Raw genomic sequence first — 14,694 nt, 5'->3', positions numbered from 1 at the left:
GCGTAAGCCTAACGGAGTACTCTTCGAGAGATCTTGCAGAGACCTGTACATGCAATTCAGCGGAGGGGTGGTGGGCTATATGCGATAAGATAAAGAGCAAAACTATGTACTGTCTTCAAAAGCGTATTAAGAATGCGGGAAAAAGGATATAAGATAAGTGCTAGTGACGGAGTGGATAATACTCTTGATCTCAATTAAAGCTCTCCCTCATAAAACTGCAAATTATTGGCAACCCCAAAACCTCAAGATATATCAAAGAAGATGCCAGTGAGGAAACAACTCACCGCGGATGCCTACACGGTTGGAATTATATACGTCAAGCCGTTGGAATTGAAGGCTATTATGGTCATGATGGATGAAATCCATCAATCTATCCCACTACCGCTAGGCGACAGTAATGAGTACACTCTGGGCTGCATCGGCGACCACAATGTGATAATAGCTGGCCCGGCGAAGGGAGCCCAAGGAAAAGTCTCAATTTCTTCTGTGGTTGCCCGCATTCCTTTGACGTTTCGCAATATAAGAGTTGGGCTACTAGTAGGAATCGGCGGAGGTGTTCCATACCCGACAGGTGCAGATGTCCGACTCGGTGACGTCGTCGTCGGTGCGCCGGAAGACGGACCTGCCGTTGTTCAGTATGATCACGGAAAACAGTATACGAAGGGAACAACAGTTTCACGGACGCTCAACAAGCCCCCGGATTTGTTACTTAGAGTGGTTGATAAAGTGGAAAATGAATACCAGCTGCTGAAACGAGGGGAAGAAGATTTTTTCACCACTCATTTGCAGCGATTTTCAGAATATCCACGGTTGGGAAATTTTTATAGGCGTCCAAAAACCATTGATCGACTATTCCGGCCGGAATACGAGCATGATTTGTCTCGGACCCAGACCTGGTCAGAGCGTGATGGCAATCCTTGCACTTCTCATGATGCCCGCTATGAGATTGAACGAGAGGAGCGTGATCCGAGCCGAATTCATATCCATTGCAGCACCATTCTCTCTGGTGATATGGTGATGAAGTCGGCAAAAATCCGAGACGAGTTGAGCGCCAAACATAACAACGCCCTCTGTTTTGAGATGGAAGCAGCCGGTGTCATGGACGTCTTTCCTTGCCTAGTTATTCGTGGAATATCTGACTATTGCGACTCCCACAAGAATAAAGACTGGCAGGGATATGCAGCTGCAACAGCAGCGTCATATGCACGCAAGGTTTTGTTAACTATGGCTAAAAGGGAAGTGTATGGTTCAGCGGGTCATGCTAGGGGGGCGGAAGCAACTTCTGGGGTTACTCCCAAGATGCCGAGCCAAGGTTCTCTCAGTGTTCGGTTCAAAGGAGGTAGTAATTCGGGTATTCAACTAGGCCATAATGTGGGGAATATAATTTTCAGCCCGGGCCCGCCGAGGCACTTCCGGGCCCCGAGTCCCGCATTGGCTTTAAGGTAGCGTCGCGGTGTCGGGCTATTGGGTTAAAACTGGAGACTTTTAGGATGTTATAAACTACTTTTATGTGTGTAAAGTAGCGAAAAGGCACTTTTCTTTGTCATTTCTATCGAAATAAAATGCCTTGAAATAGGATAATGGACGATAGGCTTGTCTGTCATAGAATTTGCCAACTCGGTGCATGAGAAAAATCCAACATTGCCTGATTAACCAGATTGATATAATCAGGAATCAAGCTGATGATCTCATTGAAAATCTGCTTGTCGTTAAAACCAATCTTAGGAGTCTTTCCCATGAAACTACTAGAATAAGAGCGCCGCTGAACATATGTATATACTTCTCCACATGTCTGCGTTGCACCTGTTGTAAAACCAAATTAGGCAGCATACGCCCAACGCCACACTTAGGGGGCTTGGGGCAAGTAAAGCTGAGACACGTACTCCACAAATAAATGGCTGAGATTTAACCAACAAACATTAGTAAGCAATTATCTGCAGCAACAAGAACCACCACCATGAACGTGAAAAGACTTATATAGCTAAAGAATCGTTGATCATGTCCGTTGATCAAATTTATCATACAATTAAATATGTCAATTTTCTGCCTTCGTTCATATTAGGTTTTATTTTTTGAATTAATTCAAGAATATCTATCATTGCATTACCAGTTTCATGACCTACGATACAGCCGGCCTCGACAAGAAACTCTTTGGGAAAACTAGACAGGTAACAAGCGCAGCAACCTTACAGCACAAGTGAACTAGTTAGAATATACTAAAGCAGGGCGGTATTGCATTGGCCCCGCAGCCACAAAATGGAAGAGTCACTGTTCGATATTTCCTGCAAGTTCAGGTAATATCGATAAGACTTTCTGACGAAACTCCTCCCTGCGAGAGAATGCAGGGGACCACATGAAGCCTAGCCCCATCCTAAAATGGGAGACACCGACGCCCGTTGGCATGCATTCTGGCTGGTATAGCCAATAGTATAATAGCCTTGCGTCGGGAAAAAAACACAACAAGCTTTTACAATCGATGAATGCCCACATTAGGAAAACTGCGGCTGAAGAGTGCAGAGCCGCAGCCTTCTCCATATTTTATCCGCCAAAAATCGCAATGGGAGATGCGAAGAAGTGTCATTTGGGACCCACTTCCTTTTAGTTCAAAATCGGGATTTGGAAGACTTGGATGGGGCCCATAGGGGAATGCAGGGGATGTACGCGAGGTGGTAGATATCTCGACGGCCGAGTCCAAGTTTAAGCTACTTTAAGATTTCTCTGATTGGCTTAGATTTGATCCAATTTTTGTGGCTTTCTTCCTTCCTTCCTTCCTTTCTTTCTTGATTAGTTAGAGTCGAGGGGTGAGTTTTCTAATCGTTGGATATATATGCACGTTTTGCGCCGGGGCTTGGGGCGGCGAACGCAGCTGCTAGAAACTTTGATCGGCTTGCGGTTTTTTATCACGATGCAGATTTCTGCAGAGGGATTCGATGGTGAGCCTAATATTCATATTCGCGGTGAAAGCAAGAAGGTTAGTTTTCTTGGTTATTGAATTATTGACGGCCATGCAATGCCCCAATGGGACGAGGTTTCTATTGAGGCTCTTGCGAGCGCCAGGCTATAAATTAGCCTTACCGTCCACCGTTCGTGTAGCATGTGGTTGTAATCAGGCTGAGTCCTCCATCTCCTCTGCATATCTTTCGAGTAAGAAGTTCCTCGGACTAAGGTTTCTGGATTGGTATCTTACGGCTACGAAATTTATATACAGTTAAATCTGATAGGAAAAGGCTTGGCTGGCATCACAAGAGTCCAAAAACCGTATAGCTTCGACTTCACCGTATAGGTCTCGACAAAACAGCAAATTCTCAGAACGTAGGCTGAAGACCTTTGAAATTCGGCCGAACTTCTGTTCCCAAAGGGATACCATTTCGCTCGAGAGTCCATAGCTACCATAACAATCTACCTCCACGATCGATATCTAACTCCGGTGTATAATGCATATCCTTGCTGCTATGTCGTCCTCACGCTTTTTCACTCTCGCCGCTTTGATTATAAACATACCAACAATACTCGCCCAAAAGGCAGTCGTGCAAACAATCACAAACCTCGACTCCTATGCCGCCGGCCGCGTCTGTATGCGCGACTGTATTTTTAAGATCGCTGGTCGCAATGGCTGCGATAACACCAACGACTGCATCTGTCGTATCGACCTTCAACCTCAGATGACATCCTATCTCTCTACCTGTATATCCAATAGCTGTGCCGGCTATACAAGGGATGTGAATAGTGGAATCAGCATCTATCAAAGTTACTGTTCGGGGAAAGCCGATGATCCTGAGCCAGTGGTTACTCCTGTCGCCACCGAAGAAGTTATCGAAACCACAGTTATAGAGCGAATAACAGTTGAAGCTACCGCAACCGCCACGGAGACAAATTTTGCAACTGAAACCGTCGATGATGTCGCAACTGTTACTCGCACCTCTTTTGCCACCCAAGTCGTAAACGGAGTTACCACGCTCACGAGTTTTACGGAGACGACGACGATACGAGTGCCCAGCAGCCTTACACAGATTGAATACCAGACCTTTACGGCAGTGTTCAATAGTACTGATAATCTAAGGCAGACGCTGGAGATGTGGGGGATCGGAAGCGAGAAGGGATTGACTATGCAAGGGAAAGTGGCGGTGGGCTTGGGAGTTGGGATGGGGGTCTTTCTAGCGGCATTTTTGGTGACTTTGTGCTGTTGCTTGAGTAGACGGAGTGAGTTGATGAAAAGGAATAGGATTCCCGGACCCGGGACGGGTGGCAATGTAGGGTGGCCGGATGATTCAGCGGCGGCAAAGTATTAAGAACAGTGGCTGTGTAGCGCTATAGCGCAAATTGAGGGGTGTAATGACGAGACAAGTACATGGCATCGTGGGATTGATTGTTCTTGACTCCACCTTTTGAATGAAGGTTTAATAGTCTATTGCAAGAGTGATATTAAAGGAATGGTGTATACAAAGAGAGTTTTATTTCATTTGTATCTGAGTTCTAGTCCCGTGATCGTTTTAAAACATTTGGGCTCACTACTGGAAACTAGACTAGGCTCACTGTATCCTATTCGAATTGCCTCGCGAAAGTATAGCAGCTAGTAGCCGAAAACTTGTACGTAAAGTGTCACGCATGCGCGGCGAGTTAACCTTTTTTTTATAAGAACTGCGCAATATGCATATATGATAGCTTCGACAGCATATGAATGAAGCTCCTAGTTCAAGAGAACTATAACTCTAACCGAATGCACATACAGCTTGCATAGCTTAATCGACTTGGTCATGGGGTCTCTTTTTCTCCTCCGAGTCTAGCTCTGGCTCAGGGAAGTCTGCGCGTACAAATGCCATGCGTTCTGTAAATGCTAGCTCCTGACACACAGGACATGGAGTTCCACGCTTGGACACGAGATATCTCCGTTCGGAGCACCCGCAGGAGGCCAGAAGAGGGCCCTCCCACTCGTGACCACATGGGTGGACAAGGACAGTTGGAATACACATTTTTAGTATCTTGTTCGGGGTTTGACTTTTAAATCTCTAGGAGTACTCGAGCCTCTAGATATTTTAGACTGGGCTGTAAATGTCTTGTTTGGGAATCTTTAATGTTAAAGAAAGGTTATATATATATCTATTATTCTTTGAAATCGTAAGAGTAAAGTTATTAAACCCGATTTCTTAGGATCCATTCACAGGATGTCGATACATTCCCAAATTCATGTTTCATCATGAGAATCTCGTTCTTTGGGGTAAACTACATCCTTTGTCTCCTAAATGAGATAAAAGACCTCTATCATGTCCATAGACCTCCAAAGACATCTCCTCAAACTTATAACAACAGACCGGTAAACTTGCGAAATTCAATGCCTCACCCATACACAATTGCCATCCGGGTTTCTTCTCCATGTGACGGCGATTTCGGTTCCTGGAGGCTTTCCGCGAAAGTCAATCTCGGTAAACCAAGAATAGGGCACATATTCCATCTTTTCAAAGCGGCCCATTGTAAAATCGCCGAGAGCGATATAGTAAACATTTAACTCAGGGGTAAACGTTAAAGTGCCGTCGGGGATTGCAGGGCACAAAGCGATTGGAACGATTTCTTCGGTCTGTGGGTTTTTGAGTCCCATACCCATTACGATCATTTCTATCTCCATAATTGTGCCACACGGTTAGAAAGACCCGAAATGATTTGTACAGGTATAATTAGAAGATTAAGATAAATACCATCCTCGGAATGAGTAACATTCTTCGATGTACTTATACGAAAGGATCCATCGATTGTCGTTGTCGCACCTACAGCATCGTCAAAGAAAGGCTTTTTTCCAGCGGCATCATCCGTGTTACAATCAATCTTGACTACCGAGCCCTTTACCGGTCGCTTAGTCAGCTTTACGGGCCGAGCCTGTAAATTACTGATACTGGTAGGAACCAAATTATCGGGATCGCTATCGTCATTGGGGGTGGTGGCTACGATCGCATAGGGTTCTGGGAGTATCGTAATTGTCCCAGACTCTAGGGCCCCAATGTTGATATATTGGTGAGGAGATGCATATAGTGTTGTCCTAGACTTAATGGGGGCTTGGTAGATGTGGCAAGCTGTCGATTCGATCCATTTGTCATCGTTTGTGATCTTGATGGTATAGGTGTTCGACATTTTGTTTTGGCGGAATTCAAAAAAAATAAAAAATTCAGGCAGTAGCTAACTCAAGTGCTCTAGCTAGGTTAGCCATGTTGTCGATGTGGCGTTGAGTGGGTTTTTGGAGGTGAATGTGAATTGTGGGGTCGCAGGAGGGGTTTTCGAAGGGATGGACCAGATGTGGATGTATGGTGAGTGGTGCGGAAGGGGGCTCTTGGACGGAGTCCCTTTAGGTGTCTACACAAGTTATCGCAGCGCGAAGCGCGGGGTTGTCATCTATAGTACTTCGTACTATGCAGCGTTTTCCAAAGAAGGTCCACCTAAGCCACTTTAGTATGTGAGGTGTGGGATTATTACTGTTGCATATTTTGCGTTGTTATTGTCAGAAGCATGGTCACATGACGTTGTTACTAGCGTTATTAGTGTTGTTGTTGTATGGCTCCATCGCATGTAATCTAACAAGGAACAATCAACGAACACACAAGATTCTGACAGTTATATCTGGGATTCCTGTTGAAAACTAAGAGTTCTCTACAAAGGCTCGTAAATTAAATAGATTACTATCCTTGGTATTAATTTAATTTTCACCAGGGGTGGGTGGGTGGATTGGCCCGGTAGGTAGTCTTTATCTAGAATTTAGCATCCAGCGGCCCACAGTACTTCAAAAACTCTTGGACCCCCATGCGCTCGGATTGTACGAGACATCGCCGGGGTTCAAACTTTCGCCCTTTCTGTGTAACTGTACCATCTTTTTCGTGCGCAGGGCTCAGCCAATTCAGATACAGATGCATGGATGTATGCAACAAAGATTAACAGAAAATCTCTTCGCTAGGGACCCCGTTCGAAGTTCAAGGCAATGCATGGAATTAATGCATGGCCTTGCATTGTCATGGAAGCCCATTTCACCAAATATCCGATTGACGATGAGAGGTTTCCGCCGTGTGGATTACTTATTCGTGGCTTCGGAGAATTTGTTTTAGAACTAACCGACATGCTTAATTGGTAAAAAAGCGGTGCTACGAGAACGAGATGAGTCGCAGGCTGGTGGGCAGTTAGGCTGTTGCAATATATAGTACCACAACACAATAATGGCAGGTTTACAGGCAGGTTCAAGATTTACAGGTAGGTTTACACAGCGATACCAGCCTGCCTACCTCACTAGCCTGAGTAGGCTTGTCACTCGCTCACAGTTGCGCTACGTTATATAAATATTGCACCATTTTTGACGCAACACAAAATTGTCTGGTTACGAGACTGTGTCGACTTGACTACAAGCCCATAGATTCATGAAAATCGATTATTTTAATTTGTAACTAAAATATAAGCTTCAGTACGCTGTAGTCTTGTAGTTCCAGGTCTCAAAATAACAAAATATTATGTTTTAGTGGCATCCGTGCGCAGGATTTAGGTGAAAAGTCTTAAACGTTTTGTGGCACAAAGGTGTGTTCATCTCGTTCGTAAATTCATGCTGTGTCGCGCGACTACATTAGCAATGAAACCTCGTGTTGGGCCACCCTGGAAATTAAGCTTTACACATGCAACAACAATATTAGATATGCAATATCACAAGCTGATGATAATATTTCAAGCTTTGGCGCCATATGGACCACGGATGATATGACTCTAAGTTTCTATAGCCGGTGTTAAGCAGGAAACATCAACTAATGATTTGCCTCGCAAGCTCGTAAGTCTGCGCAATGGGGAAGCTATTCAATCTGAAGCCTTGGCGCCATGGCCACATACTGCATAAACAGCTCATTGTATCGGTGAACCCTTTCGACATCTCATTGGTAAAATAGGTAACAGAATTGGACGAACTAAAGATACGATATTAGGACAAACCTCTACCAGCTACAGGAGACTATTTTCTAAAACTCAAAAAATAAAAAATAAAAAATAAAAAACCCGTCCATTCCTCTTAATAGTGTTTTGCTCAAGACGTAGTTTCTCGCATTCATCTATCAGAGTTGATGCGCTCGATATCTCCTAGCTATGAAGTTTCAAATCTTTTCGACCGTTTTCTTTTCAGCATCGCTAGCATCCGCTGCGCTTCAGGTCATACCAATTCCAGCTGCTCTTCCTACGACCATCAGTGCTTCCTGCCGCGCTACACTTGCCACTAATATCACATAATGCCCGAACATATTCATGCTACCACTTGACGATGTTCCAAGTACCAATTTCAATGTTCTTTGTTCGTCGGCTTGTCGGGTGAACCTTATCTATATGGTCGGTAATGCGACGACCAGTTGTGGAAACACCCAGAATACTACTACCATTGGCACTTCAAAGGTCGTTCTACAACCTCTTCTCATGGCGGGCCGTCCATTGTATAATTTTGATCTCATTTGTCTCAAGGGTAACTCTACCGTCGGAAACTATATTTCTTGATGGATTCTACTCTAATACTTTGTATCTCAGTTCTGGGTCATACTGCAAACAACAGCTCGTAAACATTACAAAGACTCAGGAGTGCAGCAAATGTAATCTCATGAGACTCCAGAAATAGCTAAAGAACCCATATGACTACCATCTTCGAAACGCTTCATCGTTTTCTTCACTTTTGAAGTCTTGTTCCGTGGCCCCCACCCTTTATCCGTTAACATACACTCCGTCGATATCGTCTGTTTCAACAACTTCGACCGCCATTAGTAGCCCATGAGTTCATAAACTTCTGAATTTATAATGTTTCTCCCAAGATTCCACTAACTGATGGAACCAGTCCACCATGCATTCAAACATACAAATCTGCAGCAACCGATACACCTGAATCAATAGTCATCCTCAAAAAGATGCCGACTGACCGTTTGCTACAATACAATAATTTACCGCTAAATCACAATACTACATTCCCAAGCGGAAAGGTTCTTTGCCTTGATAATGTACCACCATGTTTTCTTCGGAAGGTTTCTCTCACGGATAACTGTCCCAATCTCTTAAAAGCTATTGGGTATAATGTGACCGAGAATATGTTCAGAAGTTGGAATCCCACTATCGGGATGGACTGCGCAAACCTCAAATACATGATCAACAAATATATATGCATGTCGCCTTCAGATATCGCGACTAAGTTTACAATGACATCCGTGGCTATTTCAATGAGCACCAGGACTTTGTCATCGTCAATATCTTCTATAGGATCCTGGGCCCAAGCGCCACCAGCTTCAATGGAACCCCCTTTCAATCGTATTTGCTATGCATTACCACGGGTATAATCTAACGCGACCATTTACAGGAGACACAGGTGCAACAATTGCGAAGAAATACGGAATAATAGTTGGAAGGTTTCTACAATTAAATCGAGGAGTGAACTCCAGTTGCAGTAACCTAATCGATGGAAACGCTTATTGTGTTTGGATAAATGGGTAATTTTACGACATTGTGAAGCCAGGATTGATAGTATATAGAAGCTTACCACTTCGAATACTTTGAATGTTGTTTTGCTCTAATTTCAGTAACTATATTGTGTGTGCGGTGATGATACTGCCTCCTACGTCATCGTGGAGATCTGTTTCGGGGTTGCAACATATCAGTGGCGTGATAGACCTATCTATCTGATTCAGGAATTTCTTTGTATAATGTCTGGGTAGTAGACGAAGCTATCTTATCGAAAGCTGGCAAGATAACTTCGATTCAAATAATTCTAAGCTATCCCTCAGGACGTACCCTATGCTAGAATCTAGATAGATCTAACGGAACTTTCTCGGATGGGCGCTCACGCGTGAAAGATCTTTTGTCCAGAGCATGCCACCACAGACCGGGCGGGTCAGACACACCGAACACGGAGCCAATCCTTGGGCAAAGGACATCAGGCTCCGCTAGCCGGCCAAATCCCCTGTTAAATATCGCCTCGCCTATCGATTCTAGGATGGTTTTACGGAGGGAAAGCAGTGCGGCGGCTAAGCCGCCAGCCGGAAGCCTCCATCTACCTATAACACTCCCTTTATGATTGATTGCAGAAAGTAACAACCAACCATTAACGATTGCCTCTCTGTCTGCTATGGCGAGGCATAAGCTCTCTTCTTCGTATTGCTCAGCCTCGGTGTATTGCTCCTCCCAGTCCATCCAATCTAGTTGATCGGGTAGACGGGTCAAAAGCCATTCCTCGAGGGTGTGAGCTTCAGACCGCATGCACGCGGTTGGCACGTCGGCATAGGAACTGTCAGTGAAACAATATTGCTGATCGATAACAAAATCTTCTACCTGCCAAGCATCCTTCCAACCCGAAATAAGTTCTTCGTATAACTTGCCAGACTGTTCAGGCGGATAATCCTGGTCACCAAACCAAGTTCGAAAGAATAGAGTCTCAGATCCAAAATTCCCAGCGTTCTGGCAGCACCAACGCTCTCGATTCGGATACAGGGTTACGGAGACTCTTGGGATGATGTGTATGCCCTCTTCTTTGGCACAACGTCTCGCTGGAACGATTTCGTTAATCCACCGTGGTGATTGGCTTGCGCGTATGATATATGGCTGTTAGGCCGAGTGACAAACGGCTCAGTATTGAATCCTGTCAGAGAGCTTTTTCGTATAGGAAGCTTGGGTACCTGGCGACCCTTATGGCCTAGTCTGATATAATCAAGGGCTAGTTTCCGATAACGTTTCTCCGAAAAATCAGAAGATCCATTCAATTTAACCTGGAAGAACAGGGAATATTGTTAGCAGTTCAATTAATGATCTTTAGATAAGCCTCTCGAGAGCGATAACCGATGCAAACATACCTGGTAATACCAATCAAAACCTATAAACCCATCAGGTGAAAGGCTTCTAGGGTCAGGCTCTTGTCGCAGCCTGGCGAGGGCCATGATGTGAGTGTCGGTCCCGCTGAGAGCGACTATTCGTATTGTTGTATGACTGCAGCAAAGCTGCAAAGATTTGTCTGGAGTTCGCAAGGTTGCCTGGATTCAAAGGCTACACAGGGTACCCTAAAGCTAGCTTAAGATCAACATTGAAGGAAAAATTTCCGCCTTTATGCACATTCCCGTCACATTGCGTACCCCCGACCCATATATCCCCCCAGTCCTCACCGCGTGCACCAGCTCGATGTCATCTCATATCCGTTCTGATGATTCATGATATTGCGTGAGGTATCAAACGCTCGTGGAAGGTGGACCAGCTACAATTTTAATAAGCCACTAACAAGGCTAAATTTTGCAAGGGTTAAACCAGGATATTTTACAAAGCAATCGCGTGGCACGGTTTCCGGCTTTACCCGAGAGAATCCATTGGATTCACTACACCCACCTGGCCTGCGAAACACACCGGCAACGCGAAACAGCTAAATCGGGTTGCAGGGCAGGACCCAGCTCTGATCTGTAAACCACCCCACCAACCTGCCCGTCTACCTGCCCGCCAACACTATTATACTTCGCTGCCTCAAGCTGCACAAACTGAACAGCAAAACTGTGCTATTACTCAACCCGTTCTATAGCCTGAATTGCAGAGATTTTCACGCCTATTCAATAACACAAATCACGTTCACGCTCAGCCTGCCAGTCAGCCTACCTGATTCACCAGTAAATCACATAGCAACCGGGCCACCCACCTCAAATTGTTATACATGAAAATCGTAGAATAGGATTTCAGGATTACAGAGATGTTAAAATTATATTTTTTTGATGAACTTGTAAACATTGTCGTCAGGCCGCTCTGTTTCGTCGTTTTCCCATACAAATGTTGGTGTGGTATGATGACTGTTTCGCACGTTGGTTGAATACCTTAATAACTTGGAAATCTTGTTGAAGCTACCCATATGGCCGAAGCTTCACGTGACCCAGGCTGCCATTAGGGCAGGGCAAACACGTCTGTGTAACCAATTCATGTATATAATGAGGCCTCAGAGGCATAGAATAGCTCACCATCGAATTCACTACACATCACCCTCTACACACGCTTTACAGGTTATGAGCCCGGAAGCGTGATACTTCACTCCTCCACGAATCTACTTATAAATTCACGAACGAGCTACTAAGCTACGTTCTACCTACCTACCTACCTACGAATTCGGTCCCTTCTAGGACTATTGAATGTCAGAGCCAGAAGGAAGCCGTAAAGAACGAAGAACTAGGACTGCTGGTAACGGCGGACCAAGCTCACAAAGAAGCGGATCCAGGCCAGTCACCAGACGGAATTCACAAGAATCCGGCCAAAGAGCCACAGATCCTATTCTCTCAAGAGACAACCTATTCGATCTACCAAGTTTACCAGCTAGCCGCCGCGTGAGCGTAGCCTCAGTAGCGGTAGAACCCGAACCAGAATTTATAGTAGGATCTGAGCCAGAATCTGAAGAGCCACAATCTGAAGAGCCACAATCTGAAGAGCCAAACTTAGAGGACTTGCTACGTGAGAACGCAGAACTCTTTGAACGGATCGAAAGAGAAGGTACGCTTGCAAAAACAACAGAAGCAATAGCTAGGATCAAACGGCTAGCGGAAGCTCAGAGACTTGCAAGGCTCAAAATGTCAACATCTACGCCAGCACCTACGGAATGGCGAACCTACCAGCCTAAGCAAATCGTCCTAAAGCAGGACAACTACCTACAGTGGAGAATCCTAATGAAACGGAATATAAAGCGCCTAGGCTGGGAACATTACCTTAAAGCAGAAGGAGTAACGGATGCCACAGTAATAGGCGCAATGTCAGCAGCTGAAAAGTCAAAACACGAAGAACAATGGAAGCAGCGACTGAACTGCTCTACCTACATACTTGAAAACGTAGAGTCCTCCTTATGGACTAGGTTTCATCCAAGTGAGGAAGACCCCTTCAAGATGTGGAGGGAAATCAAGAGCGTTTGGCAAGCACAGAACGACGAAGGCAAGCGTCGCTACGAAATGCAGCTGGACGCCTTACAGCTTGACTCTGAAGAGTCAATTGAGGACTACGTTACACGAGCTGTCGACCTCAGAAGCAAGCTTACAGCAGCCGGTGGACAGCTAGATAATAGCCGTTTCATTGGTAACATTCTACGTGGCCTACCACCTAAGTACCAGAACGTCAGGGACAATATCGACTACGACCTTACGAAGGATCCTAAACTATCAATCAACACGGTACAGCACGTCCTAATGAAGAAAGAGACGGAGCTCAAGCTGCGACCTAAACGGCAGCAGCTAGCAGCTTACCATGCAGGAACCCCGAGCTCAAGAACAGGAACTGCAGGACAGAGCTCAAGTAACCGTGGTTCTGGAAGAGGAAATAGGCTAGGACGGCACGCAGGTAACACAACAGGTCGCAACACACAAAATAACACAAATGCAGGCCAAGGCTCCCAATCCGGTAATTCCAACCCGGAACTCCCAAGATACCGTTGCACAAACTGTGACAAGCCCAACCACGATACCAGCCAGTGCTGGAACTTAGTTGGCCGCAGCAGTAATAATAATAAAAACCGTCGAGGTGGTAGGGGCCGTGGCGGTAATAACCGTGGCCGCGGTCGAGGCGGAGCTCAACCCAATGCAAATATGACAGCACCACCACCTGCAGGAGAGCCAGAAACTACAAATTATACAGAAGGAACCTACATGGCTACACAGCTAGGATTAGTAGGCCCTGTCAGTCCGCAATCGGACGTCAACATCACCGAAGGAGCTCATGCTTCAAAGCTGCAGTGGCTGCTTGACACGGGCTGCGCTAGGCACATGTCTCCAGACGAAGCAGACTTCGTGGAGATAAGGCCTTGCAGTAGGAAGATGCTAATGGGTAACGGCACAACTACACCAGTTCATGGCATAGGCACTCTGCACCTCCAGCTGTCTATAAATGGAAGGCCTCAGCATATCCAGTTCACCAATGCTTACTGGGTACCACAATTCAAAGCCAAGCTCCTATCCCTAGGTCAATTAGAACCTAGGGGAGTATCCGTACGCAAAGGACCATTAGGCACTGCCTTAGAACTTTACAACGAATCCACAGGCGCAGCCATCGTACAAACGAGGCATCTACCTAATAACCTCTATGAGATACTTATGCACCAATGGCCTGTAACCACTGCCAAACCAGCCGCCATGACCCCAGCCCATGCTGGAGCTCACCTAGGCTTAAGCTTGACCAGCGAACCTACGTACGTGATCCGGACGATCGACGAATGGCACCGAATCCCAAAGCACGCCAACCTCCAAGCTATAAAACAGATGCCCCAGGCAGTTACCGGAATGCAAATAGCCGTAGCCCCAGGGACGACCAGTTCACATAGCAGCAGCTGCATTCCATGCCTCAAAGGCAAAATGCACCAGACAATCAACCGTGGGCCAGGAACCCGCGCCCCCAAACCGAATCACAGGTGCCACACAGACATATGGGGCCCTGCGGATGTTGCGACTATTAGCAGCAACAGATACATGCAGCCATTCATGGACTGCTTCAGCGGCCCAGTTTGGGTCAGGTTTCTGAAGGAACGCTCCCAGACCTACGAAATAACAGAAGCTTTTGTCAAAGAACGCAACCTCGAGAACCCAACGGACAAACAGATCCTATTCCTAAGGCTAGACCCAGCGGCGGAGTTCGGAGGCGGCCACGCACAAGTAACGGAAGTTCAAGCTAATGCTGCAAAGCCATGGCATAAGAACAGAACCAGCTGCCACTAATGCCCACAAT

The 14,694-nt window shown here is 45.8% G+C and overlaps 5 protein-coding genes across 5 annotated transcripts; 3 read left to right on the top strand and 2 right to left on the bottom strand.

The window, feature by feature from the left end:
* Window positions 1-261: 261 nt before the first annotated feature.
* Window positions 262-1,446, top strand: DFL_000522 (uncharacterized protein; the record flags this gene model as incomplete). The annotated part of the gene is made up of 1 exon (XM_067634446.1): window positions 262-1,446. The coding sequence occupies one exon, from the start codon at window positions 262-264 to the stop codon at window positions 1,444-1,446; it is 1,185 nt and encodes a 394-aa protein (XP_067495062.1).
* Window positions 1,447-3,452: 2,006 nt separating this feature from the next.
* On the top strand, window positions 3,453-4,289 carry DFL_000521 (uncharacterized protein; the record flags this gene model as incomplete). The annotated part of the gene is made up of 1 exon (XM_067634435.1): window positions 3,453-4,289. One exon carries the CDS (start codon window positions 3,453-3,455, stop codon window positions 4,287-4,289), a length of 837 nt encoding a protein of 278 aa, XP_067495061.1.
* A 1,037-nt stretch (window positions 4,290-5,326) lies between these two features.
* Window positions 5,327-6,120, bottom strand: DFL_000520 (uncharacterized protein; the record flags this gene model as incomplete). The annotated part of the gene is made up of 2 exons (XM_067634425.1): window positions 5,327-5,610; window positions 5,691-6,120. 2 exons carry the CDS (start codon window positions 6,118-6,120, stop codon window positions 5,327-5,329), a joined length of 714 nt encoding a protein of 237 aa, XP_067495060.1.
* A 3,654-nt stretch (window positions 6,121-9,774) lies between these two features.
* DFL_000519 (uncharacterized protein) lies at window positions 9,775-10,907 on the bottom strand (the record flags this gene model as incomplete). Its single annotated transcript, XM_067634411.1, has 3 exons — window positions 9,775-10,575; window positions 10,650-10,739; window positions 10,824-10,907. The coding sequence occupies 3 exons, from the start codon at window positions 10,905-10,907 to the stop codon at window positions 9,775-9,777; spliced, it is 975 nt and encodes a 324-aa protein (XP_067495059.1).
* A 1,221-nt stretch (window positions 10,908-12,128) lies between these two features.
* On the top strand, window positions 12,129-14,684 carry DFL_000518 (uncharacterized protein; the record flags this gene model as incomplete). The annotated part of the gene is made up of 1 exon (XM_067634400.1): window positions 12,129-14,684. One exon carries the CDS (start codon window positions 12,129-12,131, stop codon window positions 14,682-14,684), a length of 2,556 nt encoding a protein of 851 aa, XP_067495058.1.
* Between the last annotated feature and the right edge of the window lie 10 nt (window positions 14,685-14,694).

The sequence above is a fragment of the Arthrobotrys flagrans genome, assembly GCF_004000055.1.
Source record: "Arthrobotrys flagrans strain CBS H-5679 chromosome Unknown unitig_15, whole genome shotgun sequence".
Lineage (NCBI taxonomy): Eukaryota > Fungi > Ascomycota > Orbiliomycetes > Orbiliales > Orbiliaceae > Arthrobotrys > Arthrobotrys flagrans.
The sequence above is the reverse complement of the archived record's forward strand: the minus strand, read 5'-3'. Positions and strand labels throughout refer to the sequence as shown.